The 20,945-nt window shown below is 47.3% G+C and overlaps 9 protein-coding genes across 9 annotated transcripts; 6 read left to right on the top strand and 3 right to left on the bottom strand.

Annotated features, from left to right (window-relative positions):
• Positions 1–19: 19 nt before the first annotated feature.
• On the top strand, positions 20–1,126 carry N7509_003961 (pyridoxal phosphate-dependent aminotransferase; the record flags this gene model as incomplete). The annotated part of the gene is made up of 1 exon (XM_056628598.1): positions 20–1,126. One exon carries the CDS (start codon positions 20–22, stop codon positions 1,124–1,126), a length of 1,107 nt encoding a protein of 368 aa, XP_056491332.1.
• A 964-nt stretch (positions 1,127–2,090) lies between these two features.
• Positions 2,091–3,725, top strand: N7509_003960 (amidohydrolase; the record flags this gene model as incomplete). Its single annotated transcript, XM_056628597.1, has 1 exon — positions 2,091–3,725. One exon carries the CDS (start codon positions 2,091–2,093, stop codon positions 3,723–3,725), a length of 1,635 nt encoding a protein of 544 aa, XP_056491331.1.
• Positions 3,726–4,058: 333 nt separating this feature from the next.
• N7509_003959 (SDR family oxidoreductase) lies at positions 4,059–5,017 on the bottom strand (the record flags this gene model as incomplete). Its single annotated transcript, XM_056628596.1, has 4 exons — positions 4,059–4,252; positions 4,289–4,525; positions 4,560–4,739; positions 4,789–5,017. The coding sequence occupies 4 exons, from the start codon at positions 5,015–5,017 to the stop codon at positions 4,059–4,061; spliced, it is 840 nt and encodes a 279-aa protein (XP_056491330.1).
• A 68-nt stretch (positions 5,018–5,085) lies between these two features.
• N7509_003958 (Vanillin dehydrogenase) lies at positions 5,086–5,736 on the top strand (the record flags this gene model as incomplete). The annotated part of the gene is made up of 4 exons (XM_056628595.1): positions 5,086–5,199; positions 5,251–5,470; positions 5,515–5,554; positions 5,616–5,736. The coding sequence occupies 4 exons, from the start codon at positions 5,086–5,088 to the stop codon at positions 5,734–5,736; spliced, it is 495 nt and encodes a 164-aa protein (XP_056491329.1).
• Positions 5,737–7,258: 1,522 nt separating this feature from the next.
• Positions 7,259–8,328, top strand: N7509_003957 (fungal specific transcription factor domain-containing protein; the record flags this gene model as incomplete). Its single annotated transcript, XM_056628594.1, has 3 exons — positions 7,259–7,345; positions 7,399–7,866; positions 7,933–8,328. The coding sequence occupies 3 exons, from the start codon at positions 7,259–7,261 to the stop codon at positions 8,326–8,328; spliced, it is 951 nt and encodes a 316-aa protein (XP_056491328.1).
• Positions 8,329–12,355: 4,027 nt separating this feature from the next.
• Positions 12,356–13,942, bottom strand: N7509_003956 (ubiquinol--cytochrome-c reductase subunit 2; the record flags this gene model as incomplete). The annotated part of the gene is made up of 4 exons (XM_056628593.1): positions 12,356–12,451; positions 12,529–13,388; positions 13,505–13,679; positions 13,766–13,942. 4 exons carry the CDS (start codon positions 13,940–13,942, stop codon positions 12,356–12,358), a joined length of 1,308 nt encoding a protein of 435 aa, XP_056491327.1.
• Positions 13,943–14,736: 794 nt separating this feature from the next.
• N7509_003955 (uncharacterized protein) lies at positions 14,737–16,897 on the top strand (the record flags this gene model as incomplete). The annotated part of the gene is made up of 4 exons (XM_056628592.1): positions 14,737–14,748; positions 14,806–14,862; positions 14,929–15,822; positions 15,881–16,897. The coding sequence occupies 4 exons, from the start codon at positions 14,737–14,739 to the stop codon at positions 16,895–16,897; spliced, it is 1,980 nt and encodes a 659-aa protein (XP_056491326.1).
• A 282-nt stretch (positions 16,898–17,179) lies between these two features.
• Positions 17,180–18,231, top strand: N7509_003954 (uncharacterized protein; the record flags this gene model as incomplete). The annotated part of the gene is made up of 6 exons (XM_056628591.1): positions 17,180–17,201; positions 17,254–17,312; positions 17,366–17,432; positions 17,522–17,727; positions 17,855–18,117; positions 18,195–18,231. The coding sequence occupies 6 exons, from the start codon at positions 17,180–17,182 to the stop codon at positions 18,229–18,231; spliced, it is 654 nt and encodes a 217-aa protein (XP_056491325.1).
• Positions 18,232–19,058: 827 nt separating this feature from the next.
• On the bottom strand, positions 19,059–20,934 carry N7509_003953 (integrase zinc binding domain-containing protein; the record flags this gene model as incomplete). Its single annotated transcript, XM_056628590.1, has 5 exons — positions 19,059–19,578; positions 19,724–19,863; positions 19,995–20,049; positions 20,118–20,240; positions 20,393–20,934. 5 exons carry the CDS (start codon positions 20,932–20,934, stop codon positions 19,059–19,061), a joined length of 1,380 nt encoding a protein of 459 aa, XP_056491324.1.
• Positions 20,935–20,945: the final 11 nt, after the last annotated feature.

Raw genomic sequence — 20,945 nt, 5'->3', positions numbered from 1 at the left:
ACAGGAGTTATCACTCAAAATGAAGTACGAACGCATGCCAATCGAGATCGAGTCGCCGGAGGAGTACGGCTACGAAAAAATCAAATACAATCTCTCCGAAAGCTCGATCGCTGATCAAACTCTCTCCTCTCTGGGTCTGACTATCCCAGACCTCACGCTCCTATACAATGAACACCAGGGTAGCACCCAGCTTCGAGATATTATTGCTTCAGATGCTGGCGTGAGCAGAGATGATGTCCTCATTACTGGTGGTGCTGCTGGGGCACTTTTCATTATCGCCACTTCTCAGCTGTCTAGCGACGATCATATTGTTGTGGTCCGGCCCAATTACGCCACCAACATCGAGACCCCACGAGCAATCGGTTGTCAGATCAGCTATGTTGATCTTACATTTGATGATGGCTTTCAACCCGACCTTTCTTATCTTGAATATTGCATCACGCCAAAGACCAAAATTTTATCCATCACTTGCCCCCACAATCCAACTGGCACTTCGATCTCCAGGCAAGCATTGGATAGTCTCGTGGCTCTTACCAAGCAGAAGGACTGCATTCTCCTTGTTGATGAAACATATCGTGATGTTCATTACGGAACACAGCTCCCTGTGGCTGCATCTCTCGCCGATCATGTCATCAGTGTGAGCTCCCTGTCCAAGTCATACGGCGTACCGGGGATCAGACTCGGATGGATTATCACACGTGATCAAAAGCTACAAACAACCTTCCTTGCAGCCAAAGAGCAAATTAGCATCAGTGGCAGTGTGATCAATGAATGGATTGCCAGCGAATTGTTGTCGCGCAAACAGACTTTATTGAAGGAGACAAACGCAGAGATGGAATCCAGACTTCAACTTGTTAAATCATGGGTTGAAAGGGAGGAGATGATTGAGTGGGTAGAGCCAGTTGGTGGCGTTGTGTGCTTTCCAAAGATAACAAAGGAGCCCGCGGGTGGCATCGATGCTTTTTACAAGCGATTGCTCAACAAATACCAGACATACGTCGGTCCTGGACATTGGTTTGAAATGCCGGATGCTTTCTTCCGCCTTGGATTTGGCTGGCCAACTAGAGAAGAGCTTCTGGGTGGTATGGAAGCTATCTCGAAGGCTCTGAGAGATTCTGAGAACTGAAATTCCTGCCAATGATTTTCAGAGTGATCCAATGCAAGCCGCATTGTGTGAAAATCGTTAAAAGACTTTAGGGATCATCCGTGGCAAATTAAGTTTGTGCAGCCAGTTTTCAATATTTCTCTACTCATTCCTTGGGGGATGAGTGGTGACCAAAAATATAACCACCGAATTCAAGTTTTAGTGTGTACTACTCCCAGGGTAAAGCAGTTATTTAATTGACAAGTATGTGATGTAGAAAGTGCAACAAAACCGTCTGGTGTAACTAGTCTTTTGAAGGAAACCTTCATATAACCAGCTCTGACCGCCATGTTTGCTAGGTCGATAGTAAGAATTATAATACATAGTAACCACCGCGGTAACCATAAGGGAGAGAAAAGTTCGGACCTACCAGACTGGTAGAACTTAAATGAAAATTGTGGCATGGAGGGATGCATCAAGTCAAAAAACACCACTGTTTTTACAGGGGCTCAGAACGGCAATATGAGCAACCGACAGCCTAAGTGAAATAGACTGCTAGGAATCTTGGCCGATTCTCATGAGCCTCAGCTTACGTCAGTGGGAACATTCATGGGTATACGCATAGAACCCCGAAGTGATCGCTTCTTCCGGTATCAATTTCTGCTTAGAGTATGAGACCAGAGGGTTTGCACTAGGCGAATCAATTACAAATGGTATAGTACAGCGGTCAAATAACTGCTATGAGCGACATGAATATTTTTCTGGCGGGTGAAAAATTACCGGTACGGAATAGTGAAGCTCGGAATGAAACTCGGAAGGAAGCTCGAAGCGAGCCAGAAGCGAGCTCCACCATAGATTACTTCAAAATATCAATCAATAGTACGATGTTTAAAATGCTACTTCTTTCCCATATCCTGTTTTCAGATGTCCAAGCTCTATTTATCTCTGAACCAAGCTCAAATTCATTCTTCCATTACAAACACAACGTATGTGCGTGCGACTCGATATGGCAAACCGCATATTCTTCCACAATGGTCGCATCTTGACCACCGAACATGCGGTCCTCCACGACACCCCAAGCTTTGCGGAAAGCATGATAGTTCAAGATGGCAAAGTCATTAGCATTGGGCCATACGATGAATTATTGCCTTCAGCCAAGGATCGTGATACTGAGCATCGTGACCTTCAGCAGAAAATCGTTCTACCTGGCTTCATTGATGGCCATATGCATCTTCTTCTTCTGGGCCAGTCTCTCCGTAAGCTGGACTTGGTACACTGCCAAAATCTGGAGGATATAAGATCGACTATCCGAGAATATGCTGTTGCAAACCCCAACATTCCGACCATCCTTTGCAAAAACTGGTTCCACGCAATGACGCCAGACGGCGTGACAGCAGCGATGTTAGACGACATTGATCCGTCGCGGCCGATTTTCATTGACAATAGTACTCAGCATTCATGTTGGTGCAATACTGCAGCTCTGAAGAAACTCGATGTTGCTAGCAAGCCCGACCCAGCAGGCGGCAAGATCTATCGTGATGTCGATGGAAATCCATCTGGGGTTCTTGATGAAGGCGCCATGATGTCTATTATATGGCCATACCAAGCAATGTCAAGTCCTAAACAGGAGAGGATGGAAGCTATTCGGGCTGCTATACAGGAGTACAATGCCGCAGGATATACGGGTGTGATAGAGATGGCAATGGACGAAGAGGCATGGGACGCTCTTGTTACTCTTCGTGAAGAAGAGCCAACTCTTCCTATTCGCCTCTCAGCATACTGGCTTATAAAGCCAACAGAGAGCTTTGAGGAAAACTCGAAGCAAACAAAACGTGCCTTCGAACTGTCAAAGCAATATAACTCTAAAACAAGCCCGGATCTGCGGGTTGTTGGAGTGAAGATTATCTGTGACGGAATTATTGATGGATGTACAGCCTACCTCTCACAGCCATATTCCTCGGGTAGCTTAGGCTCCCCTCCCCCGATATGGGCTCCTAGGTATCTGATTCCAGTCATCCAGGAAGCAGATGCTAGTGGTTTGCAAATTGCTCTTCATGCTATTGGAGATGAAGCTATCAATATGGCTATCAATGCAATTGAAAATCATACTACTCCAGGAAGACGCCATCGCATCGAGCACCTAGAGCTGGCGTCACCAGAAGATTCCAAGCGCCTTGGTACATTGGGGTTAACAGCTTCCATCCAGCCTGTCCATGCAGACCCATCTATCCTTGAAGCATGGCCTCGGCTTCTTGGGAAAGAGCGATGTGGAAGGGCATTTGCGTATCGCGAATTCGCTGATGCGGGCGCTCTCATGGCTATAGGCAGTGATAGCCCTACATCTCCTTGGGCTCCGATGGATAAGCTCTATGTCGCAACCACGAGGCGCTCTTCAAGGAAACCACAGTACGTAGGTGCTGTAAATGATCACTTCTGTCTGGGTCTTTGCGAGTCTGTCATTGCCGCGACCGGTGGTGCCGCTCGGAGTGTTTTCGCAGAAGACCGCGTAGGGACATTGGCCCCTGGAAAGATGGCTGACTTCATTGTTGTAAATATGGACTGGGATAAACATGCTCTTCTTAGCGCAACTGTCTTGGAGACTTGGTTCAGTGGTAGCAAAGTGTGGGAAAAATCGATGTGACCTGGGAAAAAGAAATTGAGGCTTCAAAGAGAGCTAGATTACTAGCAATTATCTAGTGAAAAGATGCGTGATATTACCGACTTGATATTTCCATATTTATGGTGAAAGCCGAGGAAAAGTTAGAGGGAACCCTTACCTCTCGAAGGTTCTATGGTACAAATGAACAGATGTAGGTATTGCGTGACATGGGCACGTGGCTCAGACGACGATATGCGGTTCGTTACACTTAGCGGAGTATTCAAAAATCAGGGGTTTACAAGGCATCTTTGGTAGAGGAGAAGACATATTGGACTATTGGAGACTTTTGAACCGGAACGTATTGAATCTTCTGACCTAGTATGTGGCAGGCATAACTGACAGTCTTCCTCCATCGGTAATTTGCATGTTTCCATTGGCATATGCTCCCGCTTTACAAATTAGATAGAGAACAACTCCGGCAACGTCCTGGAAATCCCCCTTCCGCCCTGCCGGGACATCATTGTAGCTATAAGTATCTTTAGTGCCGACACTCATATCAGATGGATAAACTGCAAAAATATTCTAGTGTTAATATAGAATCAGACAAGCAAAAGGACCCAGACTTCTAGGGGAAACCATACTTCCTGGGTTGATAACATTGCATCTGATTCCCCATGGGGCCAACAAATGAGCCAGCAGTATGGCCGCTGCTTTACTGCCACTATATGACAATCCCGCAGTAATATATTGATTTAATCCTGCGATACTAGCCACAGTAATAATCTGACTACTACGTTTATCCTCCAGATCCACAGTATCACTAGGAGCAAGGCTTGTTTTTTCTCTAACACGAGGCTGATTAGGCAGGTGACCTACCAGCTGGCCAGCCGCGTCTTCTATTTCCTTCATCTAAAAGTTTCAGGAAAGCAGCTGATACTCCTACCACTGCACTCAAGTTAACAGCAAAGGTAGCCTCCCAACCAGACCAGGTATTTAGTAGACTTCTCTGTAATTCATCGATAGTTGTTGCAATATTGGCTCCCTTATAGTCTGGTCCTAGAATGCCCGCAAATGTTTATCAAGACATCGATGTAGCCAATATCACGTTCGATACAGGATACAGCGCTAGAGACAGAGTCTGGGTTGGTTACATCACACTCAATAGGGATTACGGTATTTCCTAATCTCTGAGAAGCATCTTGGAGAATAGGCAACCGACGTCCAAGGATATATACTCGGGCCGCAGAAGTCTGAACCAGGCAAGATACAATAGAAAGACCAATGCCTGAGGGAAAAGAATCAGTATTTACACACGGGGCCGGCGTGAATTTCATAGTTGGTATATCATGTAGGTGACACAGCTTACCGCTTCCCCCACCAAAGAACTATAGAGCCCGCGAGCATGACAAGTGATCTAGTAGAGCAGGCGAGTGTCACTGTGCCCTTCATCATTAACGGCAAAGATGTCACCTCGACCTCAACTTTCAAGGTTATCGATCCTGCTACCGGCGAGCAAGTCTAGGATAGCTCGTCTACGTCAAATAGCCAGGTCATTGATTCAATCAAGGTAGCCGAGGCCGTCTTCCCCTCATGGTCTCAAACAAAGCCCAGCTTCCGAAGGGACACCATATTCCGCGCGGCGGACCTCTTCTTCAGTAGAAAACAGGAATTACTCTCCTACCAGAGCAAGGAGACAGGTGCTGGAGTTCAGTTCATGGAAATCAGCATCAGCGCTACAGTGCAGATTCTAAGGGACCTTGGTGGAAGAATTGAAGCCGCTGTTCAAGGTTTGTTCCCGTGACTGCAGAAGAGGGCTCGTATGCCATGATAGTCAAGGAACCATATAGTGTGGTCCTTGCCATTGCACCATGGTACAATGCTTCTTCCCTCCTCCATTTTTCTGCCGAAATGGGAATACTGATGTTGTCGCAGGAATGCTCCCTACGTGCTGGGCGCCAGGTCAGTTGCATTCGCCCTCGCCACAGGCAACACGACCATTCGGAAAGGCTCCGAAATGAAACCAAATGAAGAACAATCCAACGGTATACTGTAGTAACTTAGATTGATTGATTGCAAAGAACTAAATACATGTGTGTAAAGAGGTGCTCTTATATATCCAGTCCTTCTCAATGGTATCCATGATAGATGGTAGAGTGGTAGATTATGCTTGGCACAATCTACCTGTTGATTGAAATACCCATCTACCATCTGTGGTCATATGGACCCTTACCGGTTACATGTGTTTTTGGTGTAGTATAGGTGACGGTATAAAGAATGCCTGTTCCTGCGCCTTTTCCTGGGTGTTCTCAGCCTGTAGTTTTGGGGGTGCCTTGGGTGCCCGTTCCTTTGAACATGACTTCCGGAGCTAATGCATGCCCCTTAGTGTTGGTTGGCTCATGGTGGCCCATCAGTAAGTTGTGCCCCCTCATGGTGTAGGGTCCGTAACAGTTGGGTCTTGGGTCCAAGCAGGTCCTGCCAATGTCTAATATCAATGCATGAGGGTCTTCCGATATTGCACATTTGTAGTGACCAAATGTGGTATATAATATAGCTTCGCAACTGCATGTATAGATTTGATTAAACTAGTCAGGACGTTACGAGAAGCACGTGAATCTCGGTGGGCTGTGGTGGCGAAGTCGGACGGCGTTTTGTTAATGCTTTTTTGTGGTGCTGTAAACAGTTTTCATTTCAGTCAGGTGACCATAGGACTCCAACTTGGGCTCATCGCATCAGATATTGACTCTACCACTTTGGTTCCTTGTTCTTATAATTTTTTTCTTATTGGTCTACGGCTTCGGCTGTGTGGATAGGCTTTCAGCGCATGACTCTTTCCTCACGTCTCGCAAATCACGTGAAATAGTAGGGAGTTTCTTCGCGAATTGCACTGATATTGGAGCCCGAACGGCCTCATTCGGTCGAATTGCGCTAAGTCCATGCCACGCGCAGGATGTTGGACATGTCATGTTCGACATAAGAAATGTGACCTTGGTACACCATCATGCATTGAATGCTCCGATAGGCATGTCCAGTGTCACGGGTATGGTTCGAAGCCAACATGGATGGATGGCGGCTCGGAGGAGCAAAGAGAACGGTCACGTATCAAGGCTGCGGTACGGAAAAACTTCCGGCGTGTTAAAAAAAAGCAAGCCGAAGCTCGATATGGGTCGAGAGCAGATACTCAAACTGCCTCAGAAACACAAGCGCACGCGCAATTTGTGTCCGGGGCAAAAATACCATCCAGATCATATGATAATCAAGTCATTCAACCTCATGATGCGGTCTACGATAGCCAGGCTCTTACCAATAACAGCTGGAACATGCAAGAGGCAAATCTCCTGATGTATTACTTCGATCAGGTATTTCCATGGCAATTTCCATACCATCATGTACATCTTTCTCTTGGCAAAAGAGGTTGGCTTTTCTTGCTTTTTGTCAAAGGGGGACCACTTTACCAAGCGTCTCTCAGTCTATCTTCATTACATCAGAGTGCATTGCTTGGCACAGGGCAGGAACTTTCGCAGAAACAGAGAGCATTTGATCGTCACTCCAAGGTGCTACGAGATATGTGCACCATAATGAGCGAGCAGGGGGATGAATTGATCCAAGACCATACCCAGCTAGCGGAGCTTTTGGCCTGTAGTGTGATGCTAATGAGTTTTGAGGTATTCGATTTCCCCATTTTTACAATTTGCGATCGCTGACACCTACGGGCCAGGTTGCCCGAGGGGGGGAGCATGATTGGTTACTCCATCTTAATGCTATCACCTCCTTGATGAGCAATTTATCGCCTGAGTGGATTTTCAGCTGTCAGGAGCATGATGCGTCCTTCAACAAGGACAGTTTAGCCGGGTTTTCTGACCGAGGAACTAGTGATGACACTGGTTCTTTGAGATTCATCATAGTTACTGGATTATGGTTTGATATATTCTCGTGTTTGTCAACGGACAGATTACCACAACTTCCATACCGAAAATGGCTTGGTATTCAGGATTTACACATGGCTGACCTCATGGGTTGTGAAAATTGGGTCCTTGTGGCGATTGGTGATTTAGCTCATTTGGCCAAGTGTAAAGATGTGCAGGGCCCAGGTGAAGTTGAATGCACTGCAGAACTTCTTGTTCAAGGGGAAAGAATTTCCACGGATCTGGAAAATGGCATCGACAAACTTGAAATCGCAACAAAAGTGAGTAGCTTTTGATCAGAGTTCATCGAAATATCTCATCAAGACCTGAATTAATCCTTGTCATAGAAATCTGGAAAACGATCACAGAAGGACTGGGTGTCAAAATTCTTTGCAATAGCTGCACTTGTTCTTTGTCATTCTATTACTCTGGGCCCGTTGCTTGGTTCCCCGTCGATACGAAGTACCGTGGGCAAAGCCTTGACCATGCTTGAGTACAAGGAGGAGTCAATCTCTCTTACGGGCTCAGTATGGGCATTGTGCATAGTCGGATGCATGGTGTGCCCACCAGATCGTCCATATGTTGAGGGTCTGATGGTAGAGTTGGTAAATTCTTCGGGTGGCATTGGAAACTCGGCCACTGTTCTAAAAATAATGCGAAAGTGCTGGGAAATGCAAGAAGTCGACCAGGCAGATTGCAGAGATGCTATGTTGGAGTTAGGAATTCATGCTCTGCTGGTGTAACATTCTTACCTAAAAGTGTCATTGACTTTAGCTGTGGGCTATCACATCACGCTTGAAGGATTGGCCTACTTATGACTAACAATGTAAATGATACCTCCTTTTTGTCATATGGCGATTACTCTTCTATTGTTTCCAACCCCTGCATAAAACAAAGTATTGAACTTCTTTGACCTAGTATATGGCAGGCATAACTGATAGTCTCCCTCCACTAGTACTAGTAATTTGCATATTTCTAGACATAAGCTGCCGCTTTACCAATCACAAGGGTTGGGCCCTGGATATCAAGATCTAAATACAAAATTCCATTTTATATTCAGAATGTTGAAGAGTGAAGAGATTCTTTCACACAATTACGTAGCTACCGTGGTCCAAAGAAGGGCCAGCGCACTGAAATTCCTCACATGTCAAATCCATATATCCCAGGTCCCTAATCTGGCATTGTTCCAGTTGCCTGAAGTGGCCAATCTTTCAAATATAAAAGATTTCTGTTGGTTTGGAGATGAAACGATCGAAAGTCCGTAGGAAAAAGGCAAAAAAAACCTCAACAGCTATAGAAATTCCAATTGGGGAGGACGATTTCAGATCACTGAAAACAGATACCCAAATTTTCAGAAATTGATCTAGTAGGCGTTGAGGCAAAGGTACAAGCATACAGTGCTCAAACTGTGCATGCACACCTTTTGTATAGAGGCGTATTTTGTCCATTTCCACTCTCGAAAGTATGCTGCGTAAGCCTCATGAACCAATTACATTGAAAATCAAGATAGCAACATATTCTCGCTAATAACTGCTGATCAACGCAAGACTTACCTGCTCTGGAATAAATTCACCTTGTTAGTCATAAAGATAATCAGGTGAAGCTTGAAAATTCGATATCTTTCCGACATCGGGCAAGTGAAAACTAAATATGCAAATATCCCGAGAAACTATTCAAGCACACTCGTTTTTATGTCTCCCATACTAGATATTGAGTGAATAAATCTAAGCTTGTAAAAGGTGCACTAAGATCTCCCAGCATTCTCGATGGGCTTGAAGCAAGAGAATAAGATAGCCGAGCAACATTGCAATGAGTACTATCAACGTTCTAATGATTCACTATGCATCAACGCCTCGTTTTTTATGTACCTCGAGGTATAACAAGATATTACGAGAATGCGAAAAGTTTAAGTTCTTTTAACCTAGATACGAGGACCAAATGTGTGAGATAGGGTGATATTGATATTAGACACTTGCTAAATACATATGCCAAGCCGCTGAACTGAACATAGCGGACTCAAAATTAGATGTAAGCCTGAACCACTTCAGTCAGAGAACTAGATATCGCACAGGTTGGACATAAGAAACACCATCGACTGTTGTAGTCAACGACCCGGTACGATTGAAGACGGTTTTGAGGAGATCAATCCACAGATGGAATCCGGTAGAGCTGGTCTTCTTGGTGCTGCGAGTTTGACCAACCGAGACGAGGTCGGAATACCAATCGACTCTGAGCAGAGTTGTGCTACTGTAAAACTTGTGCAGGTCAAATTTTTATAACCGTTAAGCAGGGTTAGTCCGTCTTTTATTAAGTTGTGATATCTTATACCATAAGATCTTTGGCCGTGATGACTAGTAAGCACCATTCTCAAATACTGTAGTCGCTTAGAGACGATTTGCCGATCCTATCACTATAAATTCTATTCCCAATGGCGAAAGGGAAATGTGCAAGCCGAGAAAGAAAATAGGAAGCATGGAGCCACATGGCAGGTTGTTTGGAGGCTAATTCCGACTAGCAAATCCCATGGAATTGTGTAGAATTCTGTGGCTGTGGCGTAACTTAACAAGTAATACACGGAAATTCCCAGCTTACGGGCTCTCCTATTATCCGAAGCAATATGACGAAACTCTTTCAATTGCTATTTGCTCAACTTGACGGGTTGAACCATATTCCCAACCAGTTCTCCCTGACACCAGCAAGTCGATCAGGCGGGTCTGTTGTGTGAGTTCAACCATTAGAGCCACGAGCTATTCAGATGCTAGAAAGACTTTAAATATGTATGGCCAGGTCGCTATTATCACCAAACGTGGCCTAGCGAGTGGAGAACACTAAGATTTAGTTCGTCGCCACTAGCCGCAATTGAGGCTTTGAGACTTGGCCGGCCCAGCAGGAGTGTTCCCCATAAATTCTTACTGATCACTGGTTGCTTCAAACCATACAATATTTGTGGCCATCTAGTTGAGTGTTGAAATGTTATTTACTCATTTTTTCCCTTTGTTGCTAGCTATATACATTGTCAAATGCGGCACGCGCGACGCTCGGGTCCATTTTAAAGTCTCTTCTTCTATGCATTACTTTATCTGTGCACACAATTTGCGGATTCGTCAGGTATTTACAGTAACACTACACACCCTGTTAGAGCTGGCCGAGTACCAGGATAACCTAGCGCAAGTTACAGTCACTGAGGAGAGCTTAGCAATACCACTCGTCTTCGGCTTTGATGCATCCTGATTTCCAGCAGTAAAAGCAAGATCCACCTTACAATTTCTATTCGCCCGGCACGATATTTTCTCGTTTTTAATATTTCTGCTATTCCTGTTGGTATGGTGATTTACTTCTATAGTTATGTCACTTGGTGTGGTCAACCAGACATATACCTCCACACTCACCCAATTGAACCTATATGGATGCTTCTTAAACCACGGCTATTTCAACCTCAGCCTGGTTTACTTCTTTGTAATCGATATGAGCTTGCCTAGGCGGATTATCTACAAACCAGGGGTGTACAAGGTATTTTGGTGGGGAGAATAAATATTGGACTATTGAAGACTTTTGAACCGGAACGTATTAAATCTTTTGAGCCAAGGTCTGGGTATGAAAGAGCATCTCTATTTTTGCGGCATGGATACCGATGTTGGGCGCTTCTGTAAAGGAAAGCCAGACGGCCAGACTTGATTCGGCGGGAAAGGACGGCTTAGGATGGGGCCCTCAGATGATGGATTTGAATGATTCTGAGGGTATAAACTGATGGACTGTGGCCCTTGGAATTGTGTCTTTTCGGTAGGCGGACGATAGTGGATGATTTCGTCGAGACTTATGGAAGGTAAATTGTGATAAATTGAAGAGAAATAAGCCAGTGTTACGCAGTACATAGTACGACTATATACAGTGACCTACATGTGGGGAGCTCTATCATCTGCTTTGCTATGCCTGGATTCTCTTTGGAACTGGTGTCAAGTTGTTCGTCAAAAGTTCCGGGAATTGCATCGTATATGGGGCAAGGTCTACCCCCAGACACAGTATTATCATAACATTGTCGTGTCTCTAGGCCTACTTTGACGGGCCAGGGATCGGGGTGAAGTTGAATCCCATCTGTTTCTTATAACATCATTGTTTGACCATTTTATTATGCTTTTAGTATACTTTCAAGACAGTTTGCTTTTCATGAAACCGTTATGTCATCGTTGCCAGCTCTTCTGATCTCTGATTGTCTGTTCTGCCTTACGAAGAACAGACTCGGTTCTCCTCAGGAAATGACTATGTATATAGAACAGAGCTGCGTTCTGACTTCGCGGGGACAGGGAGACAGATTGTCACGATGATCTGGTCACGTACAGAGATCCATGTTACCTAGCTCTCAATGATTGATATTTCATAGCTTACACAGTTCGTTACTGTTCAATTAGAGCCATCCGATATTAGTTTCACAAAAGTTTATTTCCCAGATCTTGCAGGTCTAACTTGTTGGCAATTTCTTTGAGATGATCGAAAGCCATACGTGAGCTTCTGTTCTACTATGCAGGATCTTTTACACCTGGAAACTTCGAATCAAAGCCCACCTAGACCGAGTCTAGTCCAGTTTAGTCCGGGTAGGCTTCTCATCAAACTGCACTGCTTCAAATAAGGTACAATTGTATTACAGTCAACTACACCCTTGAAAACAAAGGAGATATTGGCAATGAATCTAGGCACAAAGTGGTCACATCAAATCCAACGAGGAAACACGCTTTTCCCTCGATCTAGGGGTTGTATGGTATACAAAAGGGGTGTTTAAACGGTGAGGCCAATGTCCTCGGCGTAGGGGAGCTGGTGGACGTCACCGACGCTGATGAGGGTAGCCTTGCCGGAGAGGAAGGACTTAGCGGTCTGTAGGAAGAAGAATTAGTAAATGAATGACTCAAAGGTGGACCTGGACACGGAAAGGGAAAGGGAATTAGACATACCTCCTTGACCTGCTGCTCGGAAACCTTCTCGACGGCTTGGGCAATCTCGCCAATCTGGTAGGGCTTGCTGCCGTGGACCAGGCCGGAGCCGGTGGCCTCGAGACCAGTGTCGAGGGTCTGCAGAGACTCCAGGGCACGGAACTTGGCCAGGGCAATGGCCTTCTTGATGTCCTCGCTGGCGACCTCGCCGGCGGCGGCCTTCTTGAGAACGTCAACGACGTTCTTGCTGGCAGCGGCAATCTGGTCAGCCTGGCCGGAGAGTGTGACAGTGAAGAGACCGGCATCGGAGTAGGCGAGGTTCTTGGTCGAGATGTTGATATGGTTGAAGCCCTTGGTGGCCTGGGACAGAAGGGAGAAGCCAGGGGTCCACTTGATGGTGGACTCGCCGCCGAGCAGAGCAGCCAGGACGGAAGCCTCGGCCTTGAAGCCAGCAGTGCCGAAAGCGCTGGAACCGGGGAAGGCGATCACGACGGAGTTGCCGGCCTTGGAGGGAATGCGCTGCTCACCGCCGTAGTACTTGCTAGCCTGGGTGGGCTGGACCTTGTACTGGCCGGAGGTGGCACCGGCGGGGAGATCCTTGAAGAACTGGCCAACCCACTTGGTGACATCGGCAGAGTTGGGGCCAGTGGCGACAAGAGCGACGTTGGACTTGGCGTAGGCGTCCTGGGCGAACTGGGCCAGGGCATCGCCGGAGACGTACTTCTCGTAGGGGGTGCTCTGGGAGGGGGTCTGGGCGGAGCCCAGGCCGCGGTGGAAGGCGACACCGTGGGCGGCATCGACGGCAACACTCTCGGGGTTGGAGTAGACAGCCTGCTGCTTAAGCTTGAGGAGATCGCTGACAACCTCGCTCAGTTCGTGGTCTAAATGTCAAGAAGGAATTGTGTCAGTAAAACCACTTCTCTAATTGCTTTTGGTCTCCATCTCCATTTCCATTGTTTCCTTGCTATCCCCGATCGGCTAGGTGGAATTGACTCACCAGCGAACTTGGTCGAGCTGGCAACCTCAGCCAGAAGCTCTGTGAAGTATGGAAGGTCACCCGAGAGGAACTTGGCGCGGAGGACGACGTTTTCGCGCGAGTGGGAAGCGGAGATCTCGCCGCCCAGCAGCTCGACCTCACGAGTGATCCGCAGAGCGGAGCGCTTGAGTGTAGTCTATGGAATTGAACAGATCATTTAGTATGAATAAGGAATTGAATGTCGATGGTCAATGGATGACCGCGGGGGACCGAGGGACCGACCTTGAAGGCAAACTTCTCGAGGGCATCGGAGAAACCAGGGAAGGGCTGGTAACGGGAACCAGCCTTGGCCACAAGGGCGAGAGTACCGGTAGCACCACCAACCTCACGGTTGGCGACCTTCACGCCGGAAGCCTCGGAGACGTCGTACTGGAAAGTCGGGTTGGCAGCAGAGGCCATGGCCCGACGGCCGCGGCGAGCGCACGCGGCGCATTTCGGCTGATGGAGGACCGCGACAGCATTGTGCGCCGGGGTCAGTGAAAGGAGAGGAGAAGAAAATTAGGAACCCACTTGGGTTTGAAAGGGTGGGGAGGCAATTGAGGGGAGGGATGAGGAGAGATGAAGTCGACCCCCGTCGACGACGAAAAGCTTCGAGGCGGTTTGATTACTCAGTCGCTGATTGGTCAGAGTGACGAGTCGGGCGGAACCGGAAATACTTCTCGGAGGAGCTGTACATACAATCTACAACATGGTATAAAGATACTCTAAAGCTAGCATTTCTATTTTACTGATTGATTTACAGATATAAAAATATAATACTGAGTCAAATATTCAAAAATTTGTTTAATTACTATGCAATTGCATACATATCCAGGGTACCAGGCCACATGGTAGGACCAAGTATGAGTGTAGCTACCATGTTAGATATCAAATTGGTTATTATTACTACAATTATTTATCCTATGCTCCAGTACTTATTCGTCCAAAAGTTCTAGTACATCGAATTCATTAACTCCTCTCTTTATCCCTTATACTCTATTTATTCCCTCCTGCATGTCATTCACTCCTACGCATTCCACCCCGGTCCAATCAGATCAGCTGATCACACACGTGACTGATAAGGAAAAAAGTGCCCGCCATCTCAAACGCTCACAGCTTCGCGACTACATTCACACACTCTATGAATCTGTCGCGGTGACCTTAAACGACCCTTGCGAGCATCGGAGGCTGGCAGGCCTTCATAATACACCAAGATGATGTCTCAGGTTCGGGAACCGCTACCCAGAATGGTCCAAGATCCAACAATTGACGCATAGCTATAGCACGCCGTGGAGCTCTGCACGCTCCTCATTGAAGATAACTTTGGAGAGCTTTTCGCGGTGAGTGGACGGCAAAACTACCATTTATTGGTCTCCGGATGATTTGCTAATGAGTGAGACGGACAGCGCATTTTCTCAACCTTACAACGATACGAACGCTTAACCCTCCCCCGATTGAGATTCTACTCCGGCCTCTCAGAACGCCAACTTCGCCATGGTCTTACTGCCATGATCCAGCAACACCTCGCCTTCCACTTTACCTCCGTCGACGATGGCAATACCTACTACGAAGCAAACCCCGAAGCGGCATATTACCTCGTGCGCTCTGGGAAGATTCTCCAACTAATCGAAGAGAGATTGGGCGAATACGCAGCTAAAGTCATGGAGGTGATTCTATTTCTTGGTCATGCTTCTGTTCGGCATTTGCAAAGTATTCCTGAGCTTCAGACTGTTGGGGTTCCTGTGGCACCAAAACCATCGGTGCAGACGAATGGAGTGTCGCATGAAGAAGACGGCGATGCCGAAAATAACGATGCTGAAAACAACGAGATGGAACTTGAAGGAGAAGGAGAAGGCGCACAAGAAACCAACGGCGACGATATTCCCGAGGCGAAACCTGCACCCTTTCATTCTACGCTCAAGGCTCTCGCGTCGCATGGGTACATTCTTCGAGTCAAGGACGCTATTTTCCAAAGCCCCTCGGATAACTACCTTGATGCTCGACGAACTGTTTCCGCGAAATCCGATATTAAAGCGTTGAAGGGGAAGAAACAGGAAGAGGCGATTGAAAGTGCGACAGCTGATCTCGTGAATGAGCGCACCGACTACGACCTTTCGGAAAAGTTCATGTATAATGGACTTCCCAGAGGAGTGAAGAGGAAAATTACCAATGGGAGTTCTGGAGCAGGCAACAAACATGCCCGGACAAATGGCGTTAATGGCCATCATGCTGATGATGAGGATGATGAGGAGAACGACTGGTCTGAAGACGAGGATGGATTCGATAATATCCCTATGGAGGTAAGAGCTTAAGACAAGACTGTGGTAAAAAGTGCACCCAGCTAACCTTCATCCGCAGTCTGGCTTAATCGTCCGAGTCAACTACGAAAAACTAGACGTTGCCCTTCGAAACGCCCGCTTCGTCGATCTAGCCGAACAAGACGCTCCCGACGCAACAGTTGAAGTCTACGAAACTCTCCTCCACCGCATCGAATACGCAACCCCCCGCTGCCGCACCGATGGACGAAAGAAAGACATTCCCCGCGAAGGCGAAGAAGGAAAACACCACTCCATCCCAATCGAAGTCATGAAGATCGTGAAAGATCTCGACCCAGACCTCGACCTAACAGGAGCAATCGGACCAGTGGATCCCCAGTCTTCGTCCAGCTTGAACACACGCGGAAAGCGGCCGCTGGAAAATGGCGTTAACGGCACCCACGACGAAGAAGACGGAAAGTCAATCTTCACCCGCATGACAGAAGTAAACCAACACCTCAGCCTCCTCTCCCAACCACCTTACAACCTCGCCGAGAGCCACACATCCGAAGGAATAAAGTGGTACATATCATTCCGCGACCTCGCCCGGAAACTCCGCCACCTGGAACTGGAGCGAATGATCGAATCGCGCTACGGAGACGTTGCCCTCCGCGTAATCCGCGTCCTCCAAGCAAAGGGCAAACTGGACGAAAAACGCCTGCAAGAAATTAGCCTGCTTCCAATGAAAGATCTTCGCCAAACACTGGCCACCATGCAAAAGGGCGGCTTTGTCGATTTGCAGGAAGTCCCGAAAGACGCGCAGCGACAGCCTTCCAAGACGATTTTCCTCTGGTACTATGATACGGATCGCGTGTGCAGTTCTATTCTTGAGGACACGTACAAGGCCATGTCACGCACGTTGCAACGGATTAAGACTGAGCGCGAGCGGGTGCGGGACTTCCTGGAGAAGACGGAACGCACTGATGTTAAGGGACATGAGGAGCATTATCTTACTGAGCTTGAATTGGTGGATTTACAGCGGTGGAGGGATCTTGAGGCGCTTTTGCTGACGGAGGTGGCGAGGTTGGATGATATGGTTGCTGTGTTTCGGGATTACTGATAGCTGATATGGCTGATACTGGAAAGAAAAAGGTTAAGGAACCATTTGCATCTGTTAAATTATGAGCGACGAATACATTGAAGTTCAGTGGTATCAAAAGAATGTAGTCCCATACATCATAGTTTCCCATAGTTGTGGAGCTCCCGCTTGGCCCCGGCGCGTCGTACCTGAAATGCGGAAATGCTGAAGTGATCGGCAGTTTCGTCCCCCTTCCGTTCGCTTTCGTGTCAACAACTCTTCTTCTTCCACACCCCCCCATCTGCGCAACTCACATCCGACACCATGAATATCTTCAGGTTGCTAGGTAATTATTGCCTGGAATTCTATACCTTGACAATATACTGATTCCCGCCCAGCCGATTTCTCCCACCTGGCGTCGATCTTCATTCTTCTCCAGAAGATGAAGTCGTCCAGCGTACGCTCCTCCAACCTCCTCCGACCCAGATCGTCACTAATTCCATGTCGCAGAGCTGCTCTGGTCTATCATTCAAGTCGCAAGTGCTATACCTGCTGGTTTTCGTCACTCGTTATCTAGGTAAGATAGCTTGCCACCTGTCACCACCCCACACAGTTCCGCCGCAGTACATCGACTAACAAGGTGGCCTTTTTGTTCTTTCGGTATAGATCTCTTCTGGACCCTTACAGATTCGCTGTACCTCACTACATTCAAGCTCCTCTTCATCGGTTCCTCCGGCTATATCATCTACCTCATGCTCAACGATTTCAAGCCAACGCACGACCCGAACCTGGATACCTTCAAGGTCCAATATCTCCTGGGTATCAGCGCAATCTTGGCTATCCTGTTCCCGCACGACTATCGCCTTTCCGAGGTTCGTTCATTACCCCAAATTATACCCCGAAGGAAGTCAATTTGCCGACAGCTTGCGGAAATGGGATACTACACCTCATACCTGCAAGATAAGAGAAAGAGAGCACCCTACTAACCCCCATCAATAGATCCTTTGGACATTCTCCATCTGGCTAGAATCAGTCGCCATCCTGCCCCAACTATTCATGTTGCAGCGCACCGGTGAAGCAGACACAATCACAACACACTACCTATTCGCGCTGGGAATTTACCGCGCTCTTTATATCCCCAACTGGATGTATCGCTACTTCACTGAGGCTGCTTTCCAGCGATCGTTCCAGCCTGTTCCCATTCTTGCGGGAATTATTCAGACGCTGCTCTATTCGGATTTCTTCTACATCTATTATAACAAGTGAGTCGGGACTGGACTTTGGGGCACTGGCGCACTGGCGCACTGATATTCCATTGATATTCTAACGCATTTAATAGGGTGCTGAAAGGAAAGAAGTTCTCTCTCCCCGTGTAAACTCACTCTCGACAACAAACGATGCGAGAATAGTGACAGTGGCGCGCGGCATGAGATCCTGATAGAGCCACCGCCACTTGTTTACATTCTATCTTACTCACTCACTCTCCCCGCGGGGCCGGTTTCCCCCACCTCCATCCCCCGTGTGGTCTGATCCGAGGCAACGGCGGAAAAGGCATGGGAAGGCAGGGCAGGGCAGGGCAGGGCAAGGCTAGGGTTTCCATGAACGCACCTGGTATGCCTAACTTATGTTCCGGCCTTGGCGTGCGGGTGTTTGATCCGAGATCTGAATTTATGAATTGATGCTTTCGCTTTCACTTTCAATTTGTGTGTACCGGAATTTTTCGACCCAAACTCGAATTTGAATTGATGTACGATGTTACCCCCTGGTTCTCTTCTTTCTTTGTTCTGTGATTCGACTCGGCTGTCGGTCTCACTTAGGTAGTCTTCTTTTTCTTCTTTTGAATAAAAAGCGAAATGTCATAATAAGATGCATTGTGTTTCATTATGATTTTATTCCGATTGAGATTCTACATCGTATCTGCAAACCTCTCTTCAGCTAAATAATTCCTTGTCAAGACTCGAGCTTTTCCAGGTCCCCAATCCCATTCAAGTTCCCATCGCTTTCCCGCAAGGAATTATTGTTTTTTCCGTTTTTTATAATTTCGCAACCCGCAATGTCCCATACATATATTCCCTCTCCAAAAAACAGCACTTTTTTTGTAAATTTTCACACCGGCTGCCAATAGTTATCATTACAGCCCTGGAGGTATATATCAGCCGCCCTCGTTTCCCCCCCTTTCTTTTTTGTCACGCTTGTACCAGTTCTAGGTAATTGGGTATTGACTGTGTCGGTTCTTTCCGAGCTTCAATTCAAAAACCCCTTTTGTGTCGTGCGTACCATGAGCCGCCGAGACATATCCCCCACCGTACGTCAACTGAGACGGCGGAACCGACATATCAGGCGAGAAAGGGTCCAAAGTCCCCGCAATCGAATGCGGCATCCCATGATAAGGGCGATGGTGCAGTCCTCCTCCTCCTCCTGTCGTGCTGCCTCGTCCCTGTAAACCCTGATGCTGCTGATGATCCATTGACCACCCACCACCACCATTATGCATCTGCTGGGTGAAGTAATCCGACTGAGCCCGATCAAGGGCGACCTGAGTGCCGAAATTCGATTCGCGGCGCGAGATCGGTGGCGAGGGCAACTTTGGCGATGATCGAGGCATCATTTCTAGTCTTGGTGAACCTCGGCGGGAGTTTGGCGGTGTTAGGCGTGAGCCTCCGCGGCGGACTTGACAGGTTGGGCAGATTTTGACGAAGCGGGATATTAGTTCTTTGGGAACCCTTTAGCGAGAAGTGATTATAATTAGTTTTGTATTGCAATCGATGGGATGGAAAACGCGTTTCCCTTTTTAAAGAGTGGTGGTTTACGGCTTGAAGGATAACGTTATAAACGTTATATAGACAGAACCTAATGGTTACTACTTACCAAGAATAAATCCGCCGGACCTGAGCAGAGGTCTTATCCCGTCCGCCGTGTTGACATTGTTGATGAGCTTTAGTGAGGATTTTAAACAATTTCTCACGAATTGCAACGGGCTTGCCTTCATGGCAGATCATTTTCCGGCACTAAACACACCCATTAGCATTAGAATGCCTCATATTTCTTGCCTGATGCGTGATAAATGTATGCAGATGCAAATGCAAGCATGTGCAATGCACGCACACATATGTGTATGTACTCGTATGTATGTACCTACCTCAGTCGTACCCACACCCACAGTCGTAAGCTTGAACATCTTTTTAACCCAGAATCTACATCGTTTAGCAGTTAGCACAAATCCCAAAAAAGAAAGATTTGAGTTAAGGGATACAGGACGTACCGAAACTGAGCAGATTCAACAGCAGTATCTTTAGGATCAATCAAAACAGTTCGAATATTCCGTGCTCGTTTGGCGTGAATCAAAGCCTTGTCTTGCTTTTTCACAGAGAGATCATCGACATAGCTAATAGCAAAATTAAATCCAAATTAGCAATGGTCCAGAAAATTCCCCAAGAATTATACCAGTTGAAAGATAAATGAACTCGGTTTGCACAAGCACAAGCACAAGCACAAGCACAAATTATCATCATCCCCACAGAACTCATTAATTCATACCTTTGCATCAACTGATCAAACTCCTTAACATCCGGAAACCCATCCAAAGCCGGAATAACCGCCTCAGAAAGCATCGTCCCCTCATTCCTAGATTCCTGATTCTCAATCTCAGTCTCGAACGCCTCACGAAGCGGCAAATACCGCGGCGACTGCATATACCGCGATTGAGCCGCCATGTACTGCGAATGCGAATGCGAGTGCGAATGCGTGTGCCCATGCCCATGTCCATGCCCATGCGGGTGGTGAAATTTCATATCTTCGTTCGTGGACATAGACGGGATCGTATGATCCGAGGCATATTGCAGATGTTGCATTCCCTGCGCGGTTAGGGTTGGCTGTTGGCCGTATGCTGGACCACCGGCGCTGGCGAATTGGGAGGCTGCGTTGTAGGGATTGGCGAAGGATTGCGGTGGGAAGTGGTATGAAGCTGCTGAGGAATTGAAATCGTGGGTCTCCGGGTGGTTGTAGGGTACGCCGGGGACGAGTTGGGAGTTCATTAGGTAGCTTTCGTTAGCATCGTTTCGTCTTGAGTAGCTGCTCATCGCTACTGGGA

This window comes from Penicillium cosmopolitanum, assembly GCF_028827165.1.
Source record: "Penicillium cosmopolitanum strain IBT 29677 chromosome Unknown utg000005l:1.0-4006212.0:1.0-4009387.0, whole genome shotgun sequence".
NCBI lineage: Eukaryota > Fungi > Ascomycota > Eurotiomycetes > Eurotiales > Aspergillaceae > Penicillium > Penicillium cosmopolitanum.
Note: the sequence above shows the minus strand (reverse complement) of the source record. Positions and strands in the feature narration are given on the sequence as shown.